The following is a 20,237-nucleotide window of genomic DNA, read 5'->3' as shown; positions in this document are numbered from 1 at the left end:
ACATTTTTCAAACTATAATCTTACTAATATAGAAACTTCAGTTTTAAATAAAGACTTTAATTATACCATCACTTCAAGTCACATCTCAAAAGTAGACATTATGTCCAGTGTTGAAAAAGTGTGAAATTTCTGTCATCTCAGGAAGAAGTATTATCAACAAGATTACTTAGTGCTTCAGATTTATTAAATAGCCATATGCCAAGAAATATAAATGTTTTACATCAGCTACTGCATATTTCAGGTGGCCTGGTCAGAGAATGAAATGATTGGAGTAAAGAATATTTATACGTGTGGATAGGCTTATGTGTTCGTCAGACATTTTTGTAATAGATTTCACGTTTGATATGAATACAGATGGATAAGAAAATAACTATTTATTAACTTAAAAGCTAATATTTCGCTGGTATTATATCCAGCATCTTCAGAGCACACAACACAAAAGTTTGTTACAAATGTAAAACAACCACAATCTGGCGTAACAGTGGGGCTAGTAAAAGTAATTGCAGCGTGCAACACAAGACTAAAGTCCTAATATGGCACCATTTAGGTTTAAAAAAAAAAATCAAAGTTTTGAAATAGTAGTCCACATGATAGTCTTAGAAAGTTTGAAAAAATGAAATAAAATATAGTAATAAATATTAATTTGGTCTTAAGATGACTGTCTCCCAAATCTTTGGTAGATTTATACAGCCATACTTGTTAAGGTTTGGAGTATTAGGGCTTGATTTCAGGAACAACCTCTCTGACTTGTAGCAGCTTCTGTGTATTACTTTTGTTTCTTTCCAATTGATCCTGTGTGCAGGGGGGTATCCAAAGCATGGTCTGCCAGACCCGACTTGCCATAGCGAAAGTGTCGGATATATTTTTTGTGTTCACTGAGGCGGATGTCCACAGTTCTTCCTGTCTGTCCATAGTAGGCTTAATGGCAAGAACAGGGCACTTCATAGACTCCTGGATGTGATAAAGGAGTGTATTTGTCCTTAGGTGAACGGATGAGAGTTGCTAATTTTACATAAGGTTTAAATACTGTGTGTAGTTGGTGTTTGTTAAGCATCCTAGAGTGCTTGATACTTGAGTTTATATTTAGATGTTTAGGAACTAATGCATTTCCAAAGACATCCAAGATAATAGTTCCAATTTATCCCATAAAACTTGTCTCATTGTCAAAATGTCACGTGGGCAAAGAAAGCACACATGATGACAAAGCTGAAGCTTCACTCTTATGGTATTCAATATCTTGAATGTGTTCTTCAATAAGTTCAAATGATTTTTCTGTCTGTCCATATTAAGATGACCAGCAATTGCATCAAAGCTGATAAACACCCTGATATTAAAATAGGCTATGTCGAGGTTAGAATCTCATCTTGATAAAGGGGTTAAATACTGCTTTCATTTTATATTCTTTAAGTATTTTTGCCAATTTTATAGAAATAGAGCTAATATATGGAAGCGTGATGAAGCCTCTGCTTTCTTCACATTTGAAATTGCTCTGGTTTCATGTTGGTTGAGTAATATAGAAATGATGTGGTCATTATAGCCATTTTGAAGGAAAGTGTTTTTTAATTGTTGAAGTTCTTTGGATAGCTCATCCTTGTCAATAATCATTTGGAAGGCTCTTGCTCCCTGTGTTGAATTTTTGAGGTCTATAATGATGGGATGAAGCATGTAGATGTCTGTCACTATATTTCCAAAGCCTATATGTAGGCTTTTGAAATATAGAGATTTAATTTTCCCGATTCCCTCAGTTAGCCAAAGATCAGAAATGGGAGTGAACCATTACACTCCAATTCATGTCAATTTTATGTTAGGGTGTTGACAATAAAGGTGCTCACGGGAAAGCAAAAGTGACGGCAGTCCTTGGTTCCAAACTATATCATCAATGTACCCATAATTTTGGTTTATGATGGTATTCTTCTAGGATCTTGTTTTCGAATGTTTCCACATAAAGATTTGCTAACACTGGTGAAAGAGGACTGCACATAACCAACTTTCATAACTAGACCAGAGTTCTGTTTGTATATTGTTTTTTATATTTGAAATATCCAGATGAAATGCAGTGTTTGAGTAATGCCATAACTTTTTTAGAGAATTTATCTTGTAGCAGTGCAAGTAGATTATCAGTAGGAACATTGGTAAACAGATTAACTATATCATAGCTTGCTAAAATGTCATGTTCATCAAGGATAATATTGCTGATGCTTGAAACAAAATGTTGAGGTGCCCCAAGACCTGTGCATATATATATATATATATAATTAGACCTCAAGGGAGTCAAGAACTCATTGAAGGAAGTCACACATCACCCACATCAGCTGTCATACCTTCTCCTAAACTAATTCACACTAATTGCAGTCACTAACTCAACAGGCAAACTGTTCCACTCACAAACAATTTTGCAAGAGAAAAATCTAGTTCTCACCCCTTTCTAACTTCCACAGATGCCCTCTTGTCTTTTCCCCACCTTCCATATAATGAAAAATTTTATCAGTCGATGTTCTATAATGCCTTCTCAAAAGTTTATAGACCTCTGTCATATTGCCGTTCTTTCTCCTGTCTGTCAGCATGTGGCCCACATACTATTCTACATTCCATAATCACTATATCATCTTAGTAACTCTTCTTAGTACCCTTTCCACAGAGTAGTCTAGGTGTGGATCGTATCAAGGCCTTGTAAAGAGGCAAAACAACTTCCATATTTTTAGATGTTAATATTCATTTCACCATTGCAATTATGTTCTGAGTTGCATTTGCATTTTTCACTATGTGATCCTTCCATATAATGCTTGGGACTTGGCTTTGACAGAAAGCTCACATTTGTTAACTTAGGGGAAAAGTGCAAGAGAGCATTGAATTGCCTTTGTACTCTTTCCTCTTCTGAATGGGATGCAGATTAATCTTCATTGCTTCACTATTATCATGTACTTGCACATGCAAATCTGGATTATGGATCTCATGTCTCTGGTTCTGGAAGGCAGAATAGTCTGCAGTGGTTGGCTCCTATCCATCATCAAGGATTATGATGTGGTGCTCTTTGCACATCACACATTCAAAGTTTTATTTCGAGGTAAAGGTACCGGCTCTGACTCGGATAGAAATATTTGTCTCTGAACTATACTCTAAAAATAAAGTCTCTTCCAATATCTGGACTAACATCTTTTCTCTACTTTAGAAAACTCAACATCGCACACATCAGACTGCCATACCTCCATTTGGTATTTGTATTAAAGAGATTATGCAAGCTATTGGCATGAATTTGACATTACTCATACCAAACATAACAGTATTCCTCCATGGCAGGTTGGTACTTCATCATGCAATCATTCAACATGCTAGTTTAAGAAAGTCTGAAATGTGTGCCACTGTATTTCCTGACCTTGTCATATCCGATCAGATTCCATTTCACTGCAGTAATTATACAGCAGATTTGCATGCAATTCAGCTTTTGCTTATTCATATAAAAGAAAACCACTACCAGAAGTGTATAATTTATACAGACTCATTGAGTTCTTTATAGGCCATCTCGTCTCATGTATAATCCACATTCACTGCTCTGGGATTCTAAAAAAATTGCTGTACAAATTGAGTGCGCTTAATTTTGAAATTAGTTGTTCTAGATCCATGGCCACATTGGAATTGAGAGAAAAATTTTGAAATTAGTTGTTCTAGATCCATGGCCACATTGGAATTGAGAGAAAAATTTTGAAATTAGTTGTTCTAGATCCATGGCCACATTGGAATTGAGAGAAATGAGACTGCACGTGCAGCCACTAGATTGGCTTCTAGGTTGTGTAGGTAATTTGTGTCAGTCCTGTATATAGACTGTACATTTATAAAGATCAGATTGATATGGGATTAATAATCACATGTCAATCAACATGGCAGGAAGCACTGACAAATAAATTACACAAGATTAAGCCTGAAATTAAGCATTGACAGTCAAGTCAACAGAGGAGAGGAAGTTGTTCTTGCTAGGTCACAGTTGTCTTACACATCTATATTTACTGAAGGCTGATTACCCATCCATTTATGCGTGAACAATGTAGCATTCATCTCACTGTTTGTCATGTTTTGGTGTAGTTCTAGCACTTCACTCTAGAAAGGAATGATTTTCTTACTACTACACTGGTTTATCAGACAACCACATTTGATTTTAAATTCTATTCGTATGTTAGATACTGCTTTGCTTTAAATATTTTTTTAAATTTACTGTTTGTATGTGATGTTATTTTATGTGTTTATTGCTGTTTATTATTACCTTGAATGCAGCTGTAACCTTTGGTTTGGTGCAGCATGACTTTTGCTGTCCTTGCACCAATAAAGTCCTAATCCACCCCAATCAACCTGTCCACCCTAACTCTGTAGCCTTCTTAGTTTCTCCAAGCATAATTCCACCAAAATAATATCTCATTATGCCAAAGTGCATAACTTGACATTTTATAATATTGAATTGATAAACGTTGTATATCAGTAACATCTCTGATTTACCTGCCTATCTTTGCATCATCAGCAAACAATTGAAGATCTCCTGTCAGGCCCTTTCCAGTATATCAATATATAGATTAAACAATAATGGTCCAAGGACTGATCCCTGTCCCCCCCCCCACACACACACTGGCCACCTTAAACCTGGCAGATTCACATCCCCCATATACCACTTTCTGATACCTGTCTGTTATACACACTTATCCAAGCCAATAGTTTACATTCCTATCCCATATTCTCCAGAGTATGCAAAGCCTTTCATGTGATATCCTGTCAAATGCCTAACAAAGTTCAGCAGTATTATAGTGTATCTATTCCATTTATCCAACTCAGGCATAACAATATTATAAAATATGAGCAAATTTCTTAGACATGACCTACATTTAGTAAACCCACCCTGTTCTTTGTAAAATATAGCTTCTTCGTCTACCTGTTTCTATATGCAAGTTCTTACTACCTTCTAAAATCTTCACAATCACTCCAGAGATACTGATAGGTCGATGGTAACTGCATCGGTATTACCACTCTTGTGCAATTGGATTATCATACATTCTTTCCATTCTTGTGGAATCTTTCCTGAACTAAGACTGAAATCATGCAAATAGGTCACGCACCTATCCACTTCAGCTGCACATTCCTTTAGTGTATATGCTGATATCCTATCTGTCCCTGTTGCCGAACTCTTATCCAGATAGTGCAACAGCTCTAGAACCCCCCCCCCCCTTCTCATGCACCTCTCTCTTCATTCAATGTAGTGGTAGTGCTGTGCATTATTGCATACACCAGATTGATAGATCTTGGTGAAGTGAGCACTCATTTTTTGAACTATTGCATTCATTCCATCTTACTTGCAGCAGCATAATAACAATACTCATAACTTTTCTGGCCTGCACTATTCCTGGTATTCATTCCACATTGTCTTCTTTTAATGTCTCTCTCTCTCTCACTATATATATATAGTCCCTCTTCACACACATACATGTGTGTGTGTGTGTGTGTGTGTGTGTGTGTGTGTGTGTGTGTGTGTGTGTGTGTGTGTGTGTGTGTGTGAGAGAGAGAGAGTGAAATTATTAGATTCTAAGAAAGCCAGTATCCTGAAACATGATCAGCTTAATATTCCCCTTTTAGTTGATGTATCACTAAAATATATTCTTGATTCTTTAAGTCCTAACCATGACATTTGTGAATTGTTGAAATTTCATCCTTGTTAGTTTTCATGGAGAGGAAACTAGGTGGGACTGCTATTGTTCCCTTCCTCAGTTTGTGTTAAACCTCTTAAATAAACCAAAACTTATCATTTTGCTATATATATGCAAAATAGAAAAGGTCTTCCACTAGATCAGTGATGTGTTTATTTGTTCCAATGGCCTAAATACATTAGATATGTTTTTGGTGCATTTCAATATCACCATCCTAAAAGAGAACTTGCCGCTAGTTAACTTTCTCTCTTCATAGTCATGTTTGTCATATGTCTTTCCAATTGTTTATTATTTACTGTTTATAGATAGCCTACTTATATAAGCAATCTTACAAACCTGGATAACAAAACATAGCATCTTTCAAATATTAAATGGCTAAGAGCTTGTTTTCTGATAACACAACATATATGCCACACTTTGTTTAGCCTCTATTCCCAATCTTTTTCAAACCTGAAAGTCTGTTTTTAGACAAAGCATCAGTGGTGAAGCCCATCCTCCCCATCTCAGTAAGTATACTGCTGTATTAATTGACCAGAAATTTTGATGTTATTCTCGTTGCAGTCACAGCTATGGCGGATACCTCTGTAACAAGACCAAACCCATAGTTTACCATTAGGGATTTTAGTTCTTTCTTCTTTTTTTTAATTACAATTGCTGCATTAGCTAATTGATTGCAGAGCCTTATTTTCTAATAAGTGATTTTGTGTTACAAGGATTCTGATTTGAATCAAGAATTTCTTTTAATATCAGTCTCCCACATGCAGGGTTGCAAAACCAGTAACACACTTTTTTTTTTTTTCTTTTTTTTTTTACCTCCCTTGATGCCAAGAATGCTAGGTGTAATGTGATGCCAGGTGACATTAGTGTTGTAAGTTAGGGCAAGATCTTTCATGTGAAATAAGGCAGGATTGTCCTCATTCCCACTGAAAATAGCATGGAGATCAAGGCACTGAATATGGAAGTTGGGCTGTATAATCAATGCATGAACTGCAATGAAGGAAAAGATGAATGAACTGTTATTAGTAAAAAGTTGAGGTTTGTGGTAGTTCATTATAAATGAACTATCACAAACCTCAACTTTTTACTAATAAATTCATAAACTCTTAGCCCAGGGATGTTGCAGCTCTGGGCTATGAGTTCTCACACATGTTCTAGGGAAAGTTGAAGAAAGCCATCTATCATGGCATGTAGTAAATAACCAGAGGAGAAATAGTCAGTCCATTTGTGAAGGGTGAATGGTAGGCCATATGATAGTAATTTGGTAAGTAACCACAAGGCTTTCACTAAACTTCCTGAAACTTTTGTCTGTTGATGGGTGATGTTTGCATGGTGATCTGCTGTAGAGTGAGAGTAGCAGAATCCATATTGGGATCATTGATTAACTGGTGAGCGCAGCAGGATAATAGTTGGATGACTATTTTTTATCTCCTTTTTTGTATTCGTTGGTGTGTTGGATATAGGCTAGTTTTCATGCTGAGGGATAGAGGTCAGATGAACATATAGAGATGATAACTGTGAGAGTCAGTTCAGGAGGACAAGTTATACATGCAGTTTGGAATGAGGTAATCCCATTAGAACCAGGAGTGTAGATATCAAAGTTATTCAGGATTCTTGTCTTTTCTTTTCTGATTGTGTGTGTGTGGGGGGGGGGGGGAACTAGAGGAGGCATACAATGTATCTCTTGGTGATAAGGGATACTTTGCCTTGATCATTAATGTAAGAATCGCAGGAGAAGAATGATTCAAGAAGTTTAGCCTTATCGTTTGGATTGATGATGAATATAAGAGAGAAAGAAGGAAACATACATGAGCAGATATTCTGTTCAGTGGCCTAAGGGACTAGAATGCTCAGCTGTGATTTGAGTCAGTTTTGTTGTACTTGGCCATCTCAAAGCTAGATTTGGATTGGCTAATGTTCTTTTTGCAGCTGATACGTGCTGTCTTGTAGTCTGAATGGGATGCTGGAGTTTTGGTTTCAAGGCATTTGGCATTCTCTTGGCCCATTTTTGTAAACAGGTTTGGATAATGGTCTAGGATTTTGTGTGGAATGTATGAGGAGCAGGAGGTGGCTTCATTCTGGTAGGAATTTTTTCAGTTATTCATTTTGATCAGGTGTCTGGATCAAAAGAGCAAAAACTGCAGCCAGCCCATGGAAAGGAGTGGGTTTATTCCTTTTGGCTATTATAGTGCCAGAGGACATAAGGTTAAGAGTGACTGAAGGATGCAGCCAAGGAGTTGGATGACATTATGGTCTGAATCATGGTTATCAAGAGGACAGAGTTGAACTTTAGATATAGAGTATTTCGGAGAAGAATTGGATAAGCAGGGATAATGGATATATGGGGGGGGAAGAAAAATGCTTTCTTTAAATTTTCATTTGATGAAACATTTATTATTAAAATTAGTTTGATTGATTGAACATGTGAATTAATATGTATTTTGAATTCAAAATGCATATTAGTACAGTACTAATTGTATACATATGTCTTGCATATTTTATTTAGCAATGTTTTTTTTTTTTTTTTTATTGTGCTTGACATTTGTAATGGCAATATTTGATTTTAAAAGAAATATGATTTTATACTACTCTTTTAAATGCATGCTGCATTTAAAAGAGTAGTATATAAGTGATATATTAATGAGGAAACCTATGTCTGTATTTTTAAAGGTCACATTATGGCTATGACTCCTGAACAACTCCAGGCTTACCGTTGGGAACGTGAAATTGATGAGAGAAATCGTCCTTTAACTGATGAAGAATTGGATACTATGTTTCCTCCAGGATATAAAGTTCTTCAACCACCTGCTGGTTATATACCAATTAGAACACCAGCTCGTAAACTAACAGCTACTCCTACTCCTCTAGGTGGTTCTTCTGGATTTTTTCTTCAAAAAGATGATCCTATTAAGATGATGGATACACAGCCAAAAGGCAATTTACCTCCTTTGAAGCCTGAAGATATTCAGTACTTTGACAAGCTTTTGGTAATGGTTTTATGTTATGTAATTCTCATATTCAGAGTTAAGTTTCACTCAAAGGTCGACTTTTTTTATAAGTGCTTTCAAAAAATGGTTTCCTATTGATTATTCAGATTGCACATTGTTTCTTGCTTGTGACAAATGTAGCTGCAATAGTCTGCCTTTTAATATTTCAGAATTCACTTAACTCCATCTTCAGAAAGAATGATAAAAGAATTAAATGGGAAGCAAGCAGGTAAATTTAATTTTAGAACCTTTAGTACGATTAACAAGGAAAACAACAAGTCAAAGTTTTATTCTAGGTTTTTTGACATTTGAACGCTTGCCAGAGAGAGAGAAGAGAGTATTATAACAGAGATGCCAATTACTATAAATTATCCATAGTGCTCTCAGAAGTAGTTTCTGAAAAAAAAATTGTATTAAATTTTGTTTCAGATACAAAAAAAAATATTTAAAGATAGTTTTAAAATAATGACAAAAATTGATATTAGAGTCCAGATGTTTATACATCAAATATTGCATGAATTTGCCTGCAAACTGAATTATACAGGATTATGTCTTTTTTCCATCTGTTTAAGGTGAAGACCCCAAATTAAAAAACACCATAGATAGTCTTTTACACATTCATTTAATTTGAAAAATATGAAGTTGGCTTCCCTCCTACCAGATTTAAATTCTTCCTCTTATTTCTCATCTCTCAAATGACTGGTTGAATACCCCAATGAACAAATCTTTGCCATTTAGCTCTATCTCTAGTCATATTTGTCATCTCTGAAGCTCAATAATTGTGCCCTTGCCTTCAAAGACTGTAGCCAAGTTCTGTTTGGTCTGCCTCTTGATCATCTTCCTCCAAAGATTATTCCCCCAAACACTATCTTTTATAATCTCTGAGAGAACATCCTCTGGAAGTATCTAAACCATCTTAATTGCCGTTTAAGAATTATAGCTATGATGTCTTCTCTATAGTTCAATTCATGTTTGACTTGCTTATTTGTTTTGTGTTCTGACCAATTAGTCTTATTTATTATTCAAATTAAGTGGATATTGAATCCAACATTCTTTCAAAGCTGAATAGAGAAACTACAAGAGTTTCGTGCTGAATATAGAAACTATAAAAGTTTTGGCAGATCCAAGCATAAGCAAACGTTCATGACGTGGGCAACTCGTAGTAAAGTGGAGTAAGCTCTGATCACTATCCTTAGTATTTCCCATAATGTAAAACACATGTCCTGACGGGCATGTATGATGTTATACATTATGGGGGGGGTGGTCACTACCCAGACCGGTTTCGACCTTTGTGGAGGTCTCGTCAGTGGGAGCCAGGCCCAGATGTAAATACTCAGGTTGAAGTGATGCAGAACTTATACTTTATTATACGAGTTGCCAAAAAAGGTGTCACATCACAAAAGGCAGAATTAGTGAAAGAAGAGAGCCAAAAGGCTTCACTTCGGTGATGCAAAATTATTCATATTAAGAATAATTTTGCATTGCCGAAGTGAAGCCTTTTGGCTCTCTTTTTTTTTCTTCAGTAGTCTTATTTATTTTTCAGAAATATTTCAATTCAGATGCTCTGATTTTCTGTATTTCTTTCTGATTGAGTCTCCATTTCTCAGCTCCATAGTTTTTAGTTTGATGTTTTTTGAAATACTGTTATTCTTCCATATTTTTGTTTAATTTATTCATATCAGACCATCCTTTGCTAAGTCTGTATTTTACTGTTTCTGTGTTGTCGAAGTAATGAGACTACCAAAATATGTAAATTGCTTTAAGTTTATTAACATTCCCCCACCCCACCTCTTCTCTTCCTATTTTGATTGTTTTAGTTTTGCTTAAAACAATCTAAAAGTTTTGCACTCTTCATGTAAAATTTTTGTCTTTTCCATTTGTACTCTAGATTCTGCAAGAATAATAATATCGTCTACATATTTAGTGTGATTGATATTCATGCCAGCATCATAGATTTTTGTTATTTTGTTCCTGTCGTTGGAATCATGCTTGTTTAAAGTCAATAAAACTGCAATATATAGGTAAATTGTATGTCCAATGCTTTTCAGCCAGGCTATTAACTCTAAAAATGTGGTCTAATAGTACATACTCAGGTCTAAAGCCTGCATGATCTTCTATTGTTCTCATTCATTAAAGTCTCTATTCTTTTCTGTAAAATGCACGTGAACATTTTTTATCTGTGACTTAGAAATGTTATGGATCTATAATTTTCACACACCTTTGTTTGTCTTCCTTTTTTTTAAAAAATTGGTGTTTAGTTAAAAAGATTAAGCAGAAAATTGATGGCTGGTATGTCACCATATTTCCACAGTTCAGTAGGAAGTTCATCATAACCAGGTGGCTCAGACACGTTCATTTGGTTTATTCCATTCAAAATTTCTTCTTCTATTGTAAATGGTACTTTTTCCTTGTCTCTTCGTTTGTTTCTTTTCCAGTCTTCTTCCCATCCAGAAAAGTATCTGGATTGGAAATATTAGTATCCATGCTAATATTTCATTATCCAAAAGTTACAAAAGTAACTTGTAACTTTTTTTTTCCACAAAAAAAAAAATAGTCTGAAAAAATACTTATGACTTCTGGAAATCCTCATACTACTAGCAAGGAAAGGTAGCACAGTACCACACATACTAATAGTTATCACAATTCTCTAAGTGGTCACCAGATTACCAAGTATCCTGGTGAATACCTCCAAGTAATTTTATGCAGATTCTTTATGTCTATTGATATCATATGTAAAGAGAGATACAATACTTTTGTGGGATGCACACAATATGTTTTTGTTTTTCCTCTGTTAAGGAGATTATGTTCCCAGGTATGGTTACTTTATACTTTTTTCACTATACCAAACTTTTAGGGGGTAAAGGTTAATACTTCCACATCAGTCATCTTTATTCCCTGGAAATAAAGACAAAGCTCTACCCCTGTAGAAATATTTTTGGAACAGGCTATATTGAGTGAGAAAATGACTGTAATAGTTTTTATATACCAACATTTTAACTTTGTTTGATACTTTGTTATTAGTTTTGATATTAACAATCATTACTGTGGACAGATCAGTATCTTTTATTTTTTTAAGAATCTTTTAATGTGTGTTTTGATCCTATGGATACTAGTTTGAGGCATCTCTGTAATTCTTGTGTGCATAGTATGGTTTGGTATAAAATTAACATATAAATAAAATTGTGTTGTGTTGCAGGAAAATTAGAGGACAGATTTATTTTTCATTTTTTGGCAACTGAATTTTGTGTACAATTGTTATACTTGTCTAAGAAAGTATGACATGCAGTATTTAATATATATTCATTTCAGACAAATTATGGAGACTACAACTGTGTTACAATTAATTACTTTAATTTTCCAACATTTCGACCTTCATATTAAGGTCATCATCTGGAGTCCACATGCACGCGTGCACGCACACACACACACACACACTCACAGAGAGAGAGATACAAGCTATATTCATTTCAAACAGTATGCCAAAGAGACAATGATTTGATCGACCTTATTCTACTGAGCTGAACTCTAGTGGAGGGAGAAAAAAAAACTACATCAAAGCTATATTCTATTTATTACATCATCAGAGAACAAATTCATATAGTTAGTTTTATTACAGCAAAATACACAAAGACTGGATGTCATTAACACACTAAAAAACAGGGCTTTGAAGATTTTTCTCAGGTGAACAAAGCACTTAAAGATGAAATAATTTTAAGTTATCAACAATACCTTCCTGAAAAATGGCTACAGCCAAAATAGTATCAACAAAATTCTTCACAAGACCCCACTTAAAAAAAAAATGAACTAAATTACAATAAAACTATAGCAATTCCATACATTAAAGGTATATCAGATGAAATAAACATAATACTACAGAAATACAACTTTAATACCACCTTTAAACCTCCTGCAAAATTAAAAAACTTATTCAACTCATCCATGGACCCCACTTCCTCTGCTGGGCCACCCTGGAGTATACCTTATTTGCTACACCTGTAATTTGCCCTATACAGGTGAAACAGGATGCACAATTCCCATTTTTAAAAAAGGAACATAAACAGCACATTAAATATAATAACTATGGTAAATCCAGCCTTTCTGATCACTCCCTTAATACTCTACATAGAATTGACTGGAAAGGCACATCACACCAAAACATGGTATGAACATAAATTCTTATCATCCACCCTAATCTTAACAATAATGATAGTCTAAAAATCCCAAGATTATGGAAGGCACATTGTACCGACATAACCTTTTCATCTAAGAGTTAATTATAAATACTACTGTAAGTAATTCAGGATCTTAAATTAGGACACCACTTTTGCTGTAATAAAACTATCTATATGAATTTGTTCTCTGATGATGTTATAAATAGAATATAGCTTTGATGTAGTTTTTTTTTTCTCCCTCATTAGAGGTCAAGCCGTAGGATAACGGTTGATCAAATTATTGTCTGTTTGGCATACTGTTTGAAATGTATTATAGCTTGTCTCTGTATATATATGTGTGTGTGTGTGTGTGTGTTTACTCCAGATGATGACCTTAATGTGAAGGTAGAAACGTCAGGAAATTAATTCTAACACAGTAGTAGTCTTCATAATTTGTCTGAATTAATGCTGAACACTGTGTAACACTGAAGGAAAAGTATTTAATATAGCATGCCCACCCCCATACGTTTCCTCTGACTCTTTGTTTTTATACTGTGAGGTAATCACAAAAATGTCAATTATAGTATAATACATTAAAAAAAATGATTAATACATGTAAAGGAAATTAGAATTTATTGACCTCCCCACCATCTGGCATTACAGCCCGTTGTGAGCCTTTGCCTCCTGTACAACTTGGCTCCATAATCTTCTCTCCTTGACTAATCTTTCCCAGCCTTTCACTTTCATAGTAGTCAAGTCTTGGATTATGTTAGCAATCCGTCTCAGTCTTCCTTTTTTCCTTGTTGCATATATCTTCACTCTCAGCATTCTTTTTGGCATACGGAAGTCTTCCACTCTCTCTACATGACCTAACCATTGCAGTCTTTGTGCTTTTATAAACCTAACAATATCTTCTTCATTTAGTATCTGGCTAATTTCTTTGTTCTATACCATATTTTCCATATGCTGTTTTCTTCAACAGGTCCACAAATTCTTCTTATAATCTTCCTTTCAAATTTCCTCAAACTGTCTTGGTCTTTTTCACTAAGAGTCTACTCTTTGCTGCTGTTTGTAACCATGGGTCTAATGAGCATTTTATAAGTATTTTAGTATTTATGCTTATTAGCTTACTTTTAATCATGCTCACATTTGCATAGTATGCTTTATTACCAGCTTGAATACATTGTTTATTTGCGATGGATTGTGCCTCATTCTCAACCATATCTCCTAGACACTTAAATCTGGTCACCCCTTCAAAAATTTTCTGTTCAACTTGTAGATTCTGTGGTTTTCTTCTTATTTTTGAAGTTGACATCACCATATATTTAGTTTTATTTACATTGTTCTCTAATCCCATATCATTTGTTCTTCTTTTCAATTCATTATACACCTCGGTTAACCGTTTCTTAGTCCTTGACATGATGACTATATCATCAGTATAAGCACATAATTGACTTGATTTATTAAAAATTGTCCCTCTTTGATCAAAATCTTTAATCACATGATGTAAAGCTATGACGAATAATGTTGTTGATAGTGCATTTTGTTGTTTTACACCTTTATTAAATTCAAAGAGATCACTAAATTTATTTTCTATTTTAACTTTTCCTTTTTTTTTTTTTTTCATCGTCATCATTACTAATCTGATTAATTTTGGTGGTATCTCTAATTCTTTCATAGACTTTTGTACACTATCTCTGCTTAGACCATCAAATGCTTGCTTAAAGTCTATAAATAACATATTTAGATCTGGTGCATGTTCAAAACATTTTTCCATCATCTGATAATGAAAAGGTGATTAATGATACTTCTGTTTGATCTAAATCCACATTGATATTCTCCTTTTTTTTTTTTTTTTTTTTCCAGTAATTTCTTTAAGTCTGTCATTTATTATGGATGTGAGAATTTTATAAACTACATTAAGTAACATATACTACCCCTGTAGTTACTACAGTTAAATTTATCTCCATTTTTAAAAATAGGACAGATTATGCCAACATTCCAGTAGTCTGACATTTCTTCCTTAGACCAGACAGTTGAAAATATATCCTGTAGCACCAAACATATTGAATCTCCCCCATTGTTTCATTAATTCTGCAACTATATTATCTTCTTCCAGTGCTTTATTATGTTTCATTTTTTGTATTTTAGATTCAATTTCACTAGTTGTTAGTGGTTTTATAGGGGGTATTCTCTTCTGCATCAGTGTCCTTTCCTGTTTTAATTGAATATTTTCCCCATTTTCTTCTCTATTTAATAAATCCTTAAAATATTCTGCCCATCTCTCTCTACTATTTTCTTTTCCTTTCTTATCTTTAGATGCACTGGTTCATGGTTGAAATCCTTGAATATATTTTTTGAATGGCAGCACAAAATTTTCTACTTTCATTTTGAGTATTAAGTTGTTCTATTTCTTTTATTTGTTTCATAATAATTTTCTTTTCTTTTTTTTATTATATTATTTGCTTTCTTTCTTAGTTCATTATATCTCTCCCAATTATTTCTAGTATTTAGCTACATCATTTGTGCTCTTGCTCTATTCTTCTCTTTTATAGCTGCATCACATTCTTCATTAGAGTTCTTTTCTTTTCACCTATCATTTCGAGAGCTGCTTCTTTAATCATATTTTATACTCTATTCCATTTTTCATCAATACTTTTAAATCAGTCAGCTATGTTATTTTCAGTTTTAGTTAATTTGGTTTTCAAGTAATCTTGATATTTCTTAACTTCCTTTAAATCATTATTAAGTTTGTCCATGTCCCATAACCCAGCCTTCTTTTTTGTCATTTTTATCATATTTGATAATCATTCTCTTATAAGCATTTTCACTAAATAATGATTATCATTGGTGCAGTCTCATCCACTAACAACATCAGAGCCCAACAGGAATGTGGGCTTGACCTGCTGGAGGACAGACGAAAATTTGCCACCATAAAATTCATAAATAATATCAGAAGCTACCAAAGTGATCATGTCTCCCTAAAAACCTATGAACATTGGAACCAAATTTGCAGACTTCACAGATCATCGACTTTACAATATGATGACACTATCAGGAAAGAAATAGGTCTTGATCAGCTAAATGTCCACATAAACAAAGAACCTCTATTTTCCAGTCCTTTACCTTCAAATACCTTCATAAATCTAAACCTTACCAAACTCTGTACAAAAAAAGAACCAAAAGAAATGCTTAAAGAAAAAGGCCTAAATACCATCAACCTTCTTTCATCCTCCAAACAGGTTATTTGTTATACCGATGGATCATCAGACACCAATATGATTAATGGAGGCGCTGGTGTTCTCCTTCTACTCCCGAAAGGTGAAAAACTTTCAATAAAAGTTGGATCTGGGAGAATCGCTTCCAATTTTACCAGCGAACTCTACGCAATAATTAAAGCACTAGAAGCCTACTTAAATCTATCATCATCTCAACAATCTGAAGGAATTATAATTTACAGTGACTCAAGATCAGCTATGGAGGCAATCAAAAATGGCAATACCAAGCTCACACAAGACATCCATAAACTCTTAAATCATCTAAAGTGTTTAGGTAAAAGTTGCATTCTACAATGGATTCCTGCTCATGTAGGCATTGATCACAACGAAGCAGCTGATAAATTAGCAAAAGAGGCCAGAGAACTCAACCAAGAAACTCATATGATAACTCTTGCTGATGCCAATGCACTAGCAAAAGCTAAACTAATTCCATTGAAATCAGTGATACAACATCAAATTCCCGAGATCAATGCTGACAGAAGGACCTCCACTACGATAGCAAGACTACGAACAGGACATTATAGAGGAATGAAGATCAATACAGATGATACGAGAACATATAGAAACTGCAACAACTGCCCCAATACGGAACTGACACCCACTCACATCTTTACCTGTCCAGCAATTACAGCAGCCTTGCAAGAAATAGATCCTAATCCTGAACAACAGCTCTATACAAACAAAATCACAGACATAGCCAAAGCAGTACGAGGAGCGCACGGAAACATCTAAGACTCTTCAAAGGACAAGACAACAACAACAACAACTAAATAATGATTACTGTTACAATTATGGCCTCTGCCGCTCTTGACATCAATGATAGAGGAGAAGTGACGTCCCAAGACTAAAACATGATCAATCTGGTTTACCTTGTTCGTGCCTAGTACCCTCCAAGTTCCCAGGTGGATTGCTTTATGTGGGAGTGATGTGCTTCTTATGAACAGTTTGTTTCTGATTGCAAAATGCATCAGTAAATCACCATTTTCATTGCTTTTATCATGTAACATAAATATTTTTGCCACTTGCTTTTGATTTTCATCTTTCCCAATCTTAGCGTTAAAGTCTCCCATCACTAAGAGAATATCAAGCAAACTTCATCCAGTTGCTCATAAAATCTATCTTTTTCAATTTCTTCTTTTTCCTCGGTTGGTGCATGAGCTGAAATGACAGTAATGTTTCTAAATTTTCTTTTTAGTCTTATTGTACATATTCTGTCACTAATAGCTTCATATTCTAACATACGTTTTCGTATTTCCTTGCTTAATATGAAACCAGTCACTCATTGGGACTACTACGAAGGTGGTCTGAAAAGTTCTCCGCCTAACAATGAAAAAACAAATTTATAATTTCAAAATTATTTCTGTTTTTCAACATAATCTCCCTTAAGACTAATACATTTATTCCAGTGATGCTCCAGCTCCGTTATCCTGTCTCTGTAGTGGTTCTCAGTAAGATACCCCTCTACAGCTGCAATCACCTCTTGATTCGAAGAAAAATGCTGACCAGCAAGGAAGAGTTTTAGTTTGGGGAAGAGATAGAAGTCAGAGGGAGACAAATCTGGGGAATATGGTGGATTTTCTCACACCTTTGTGGGCAGGTGCATTGTCCTGATGAAAGATGATTTTTTTCTTCTGCAAACCGGGTCTTTTCTTACGAATTTTTTCGTCTAGTCTGGTTAAAAGATCGGAATAATATTCCCCGGTTATTGTTTTACCCTTTTCAAGATAATTAATAAACAATTGCCTTTAGCATCCCAAAACACTGATGCCATGGCCTTTCCTGCTGATGGAACCGACTTTGTCTTCTTTGGTGCTGAACAAACGGATTCTGTCCACTGTTTTGACCTGACTGGATTCTGGTGTGTTAAGGTGAATCCAAGTCTCATCCATAGTAACAAATCAACACACAAAATCAGTTGTATTCTTGTTAAAACGCTCCAACCACTGTTCAGAGATTTTCATGCAAGGGTGTTTTTGATCTACTGTGATCAAGCATGGCTACCATCTTGTGCAAAGCTTCTTCATTTGCAATTCTTCATGCAAAATATATCCCACACGTTCTTTTGAAATGCGTATAGTGTCAGCAATTTCATGCACTTGATCAATGATTTCTGGTGTTGTTACTTTTTGGACTTCCTTCACATGGAACATCTTCAAGGCTGGTACGGCCATGTTTAAACTCGGCAGCCCATTTCTTATTTGTCAAAAAACGAAGGAGAAGAGTGCATGAATTTTTATGAACTTCGAATGAATTTCTTTTGGCGTTAAAATATCATCATCATCACCTGCCATGTACCCTCAAGGGGTGTACAGGATATGATAGTACTACATGAAAAAAATTACATCATTACTAACTTCCTATCTACAATTTTCCTCCAAATCAGTCTGTTACTTGTCAAGACTCCAACATTATCAGATCTTATATTTCTATCGTCTAAGGCACTTTGTACTGTATCAATCCACCTATATCTTGGTCTTCCTCTGGGTCATTTTCCTGCCAACCTGGCAGAGAACACTTCTTTTGCTAATCTTTCCTCTCCCATTCTATTTAAGTGACCATACCACCTGAGATTAGCTCTGCTAACGCATTTCTGGATGCTGACAATGTCTAGTTCTTTCCTAATATCCTTGTTTTTAATATGATATTGCCATTGATGTCATCTGTTCATGCCTATAATCTTTCTCAGGACTCGCATATCTGCAGTGTCTAGTCTTTGGTCAAGTGTTTTACTTCTGATCCAGCTCTCAGATCCATAAGTTAAAACTGGTTTGAACACTATCTTGTATACAGCTAATTTAGTGTTCTGACTAATTTCTCTCTTATTCCATATGAATTTATTCAGTTGACTTCCCACCATACCAGCTTTGCTGATTCTGTTGTCTATTTCTATATTTAATTTACCATCTTCACTAAAAAGTGTGCTTCAGTAGCTGAAATGTTTTACTTGTTCCACAGGTTCTCCATTCACAACACAGTTGATATTTTCAATGATTCTGCCTATTTTCATTGTCTTTGTCTTTTTAATGCTGACCTTCATACCATATCTATTACAACAGTTATTCAATTTATTCAGAGAATCTTGCAGACTTGTAGTGGATTTATTTAGAAGTATAACATCATCCGCATAAAGCAAAGAGCTGACAATAACATCTCCAATTTTGATATCATGTTTAATACCACTTTCCTTCATAATGTGATCCATATAGATAATGAATAACAGAGGGGTAAATGTACGTCCTTGTCTCATACCAGATTTAACATTAAACCATTTTCCTGTACTTCCTTCAATTCTAACTGCTGACTTACAACTCAAATAAAGACTAAGTATTGCTTGATATAATGCTACATTGACACTATATAACTGTAGCATATTGAATAGCTTCTCTCTTGTTACCTTGTCATATGCCTTTTACAAATCGACAAAACTTAAACACAGATCGTTGTTATATTCCCATGCTTTCTCGACTATTTGTCGTAAAGTAAAGATTTAATCCTGACAGCCTCTATTTGGCCTGAATCCAGCTTGTTCTTCACCAAGCTTTTCTTCCACAATTCTTCTCAACCGTTTCTCAAGTATACTTGCATAGATCTTGCCAGGAACACTCAGTACAGAAATACCTCTAATTCTCACATTCAGTTTTATTTCCCTTTTTATATATAGGTACTATGAGAACTCTACTCCAATCATCGGGAATTCGTCCTTCTGTCCAGGCTTTCTGAACTATGCAGTGCAGCCACTGTAAGACTTGCATACCACCATACTTCAGCATTTCTGGTCGAATATCATCTACCCCTGCTGCCTTTCCACATTTCAAGCCTTTGATGGCTTTTTCTACTTCAAGTATGGATATGTATTCCTGACTGCATGCCTGTTGAGTGTTTTTTTATCACTGTGCTGTCATCACTGCTTGTTTCAGTTAGCAGTTTTTCAAAGTAATTACTCCAGACTTCAGGATATCTTTTTCTCCCGTTTTCATGTCACTTTTATCATCTCTAACTCCTTTTACAGCACTCTTTCCTCCATTTCTAAGCTTCTTCAACAACCTCCAGAATATTTTGCTACCTTCTTGATATTTATTTTTTATACTCTTGCCAAAGTCCTCCCATGACTTTTGTTTAGCTAGTTTTACACAGTGTTTAGTT

General features: G+C 34.9%; 1 protein-coding gene across 2 annotated transcripts in view; it reads left to right on the top strand.

The window, feature by feature from the left end:
* Positions 1-20,237, top strand: part of Sf3b1 (splicing factor 3b subunit 1) — a 329,390-nt gene that overhangs the window by 169,449 nt on the left and 139,704 nt on the right. For both annotated transcript variants that reach the window (XM_090402705.1, XM_090402706.1), the window contains one exon: positions 8,349-8,665. In XM_090402705.1, the coding sequence (XP_090258831.1) occupies positions 8,349-8,665 (317 nt within the window). The remainder of the gene's footprint in view (positions 1-8,348; positions 8,666-20,237) is intronic.

Source organism: Typopeltis vanoorti, chromosome 13 (genome assembly GCF_054136105.1).
Source record: "Typopeltis vanoorti isolate ZY-2024b chromosome 13, IOZ_Tvanoo_1.0, whole genome shotgun sequence".
NCBI lineage: Eukaryota > Metazoa > Arthropoda > Arachnida > Uropygi > Thelyphonidae > Typopeltis > Typopeltis vanoorti.
Note: the sequence above shows the minus strand (reverse complement) of the source record. Positions and strands in the feature narration are given on the sequence as shown.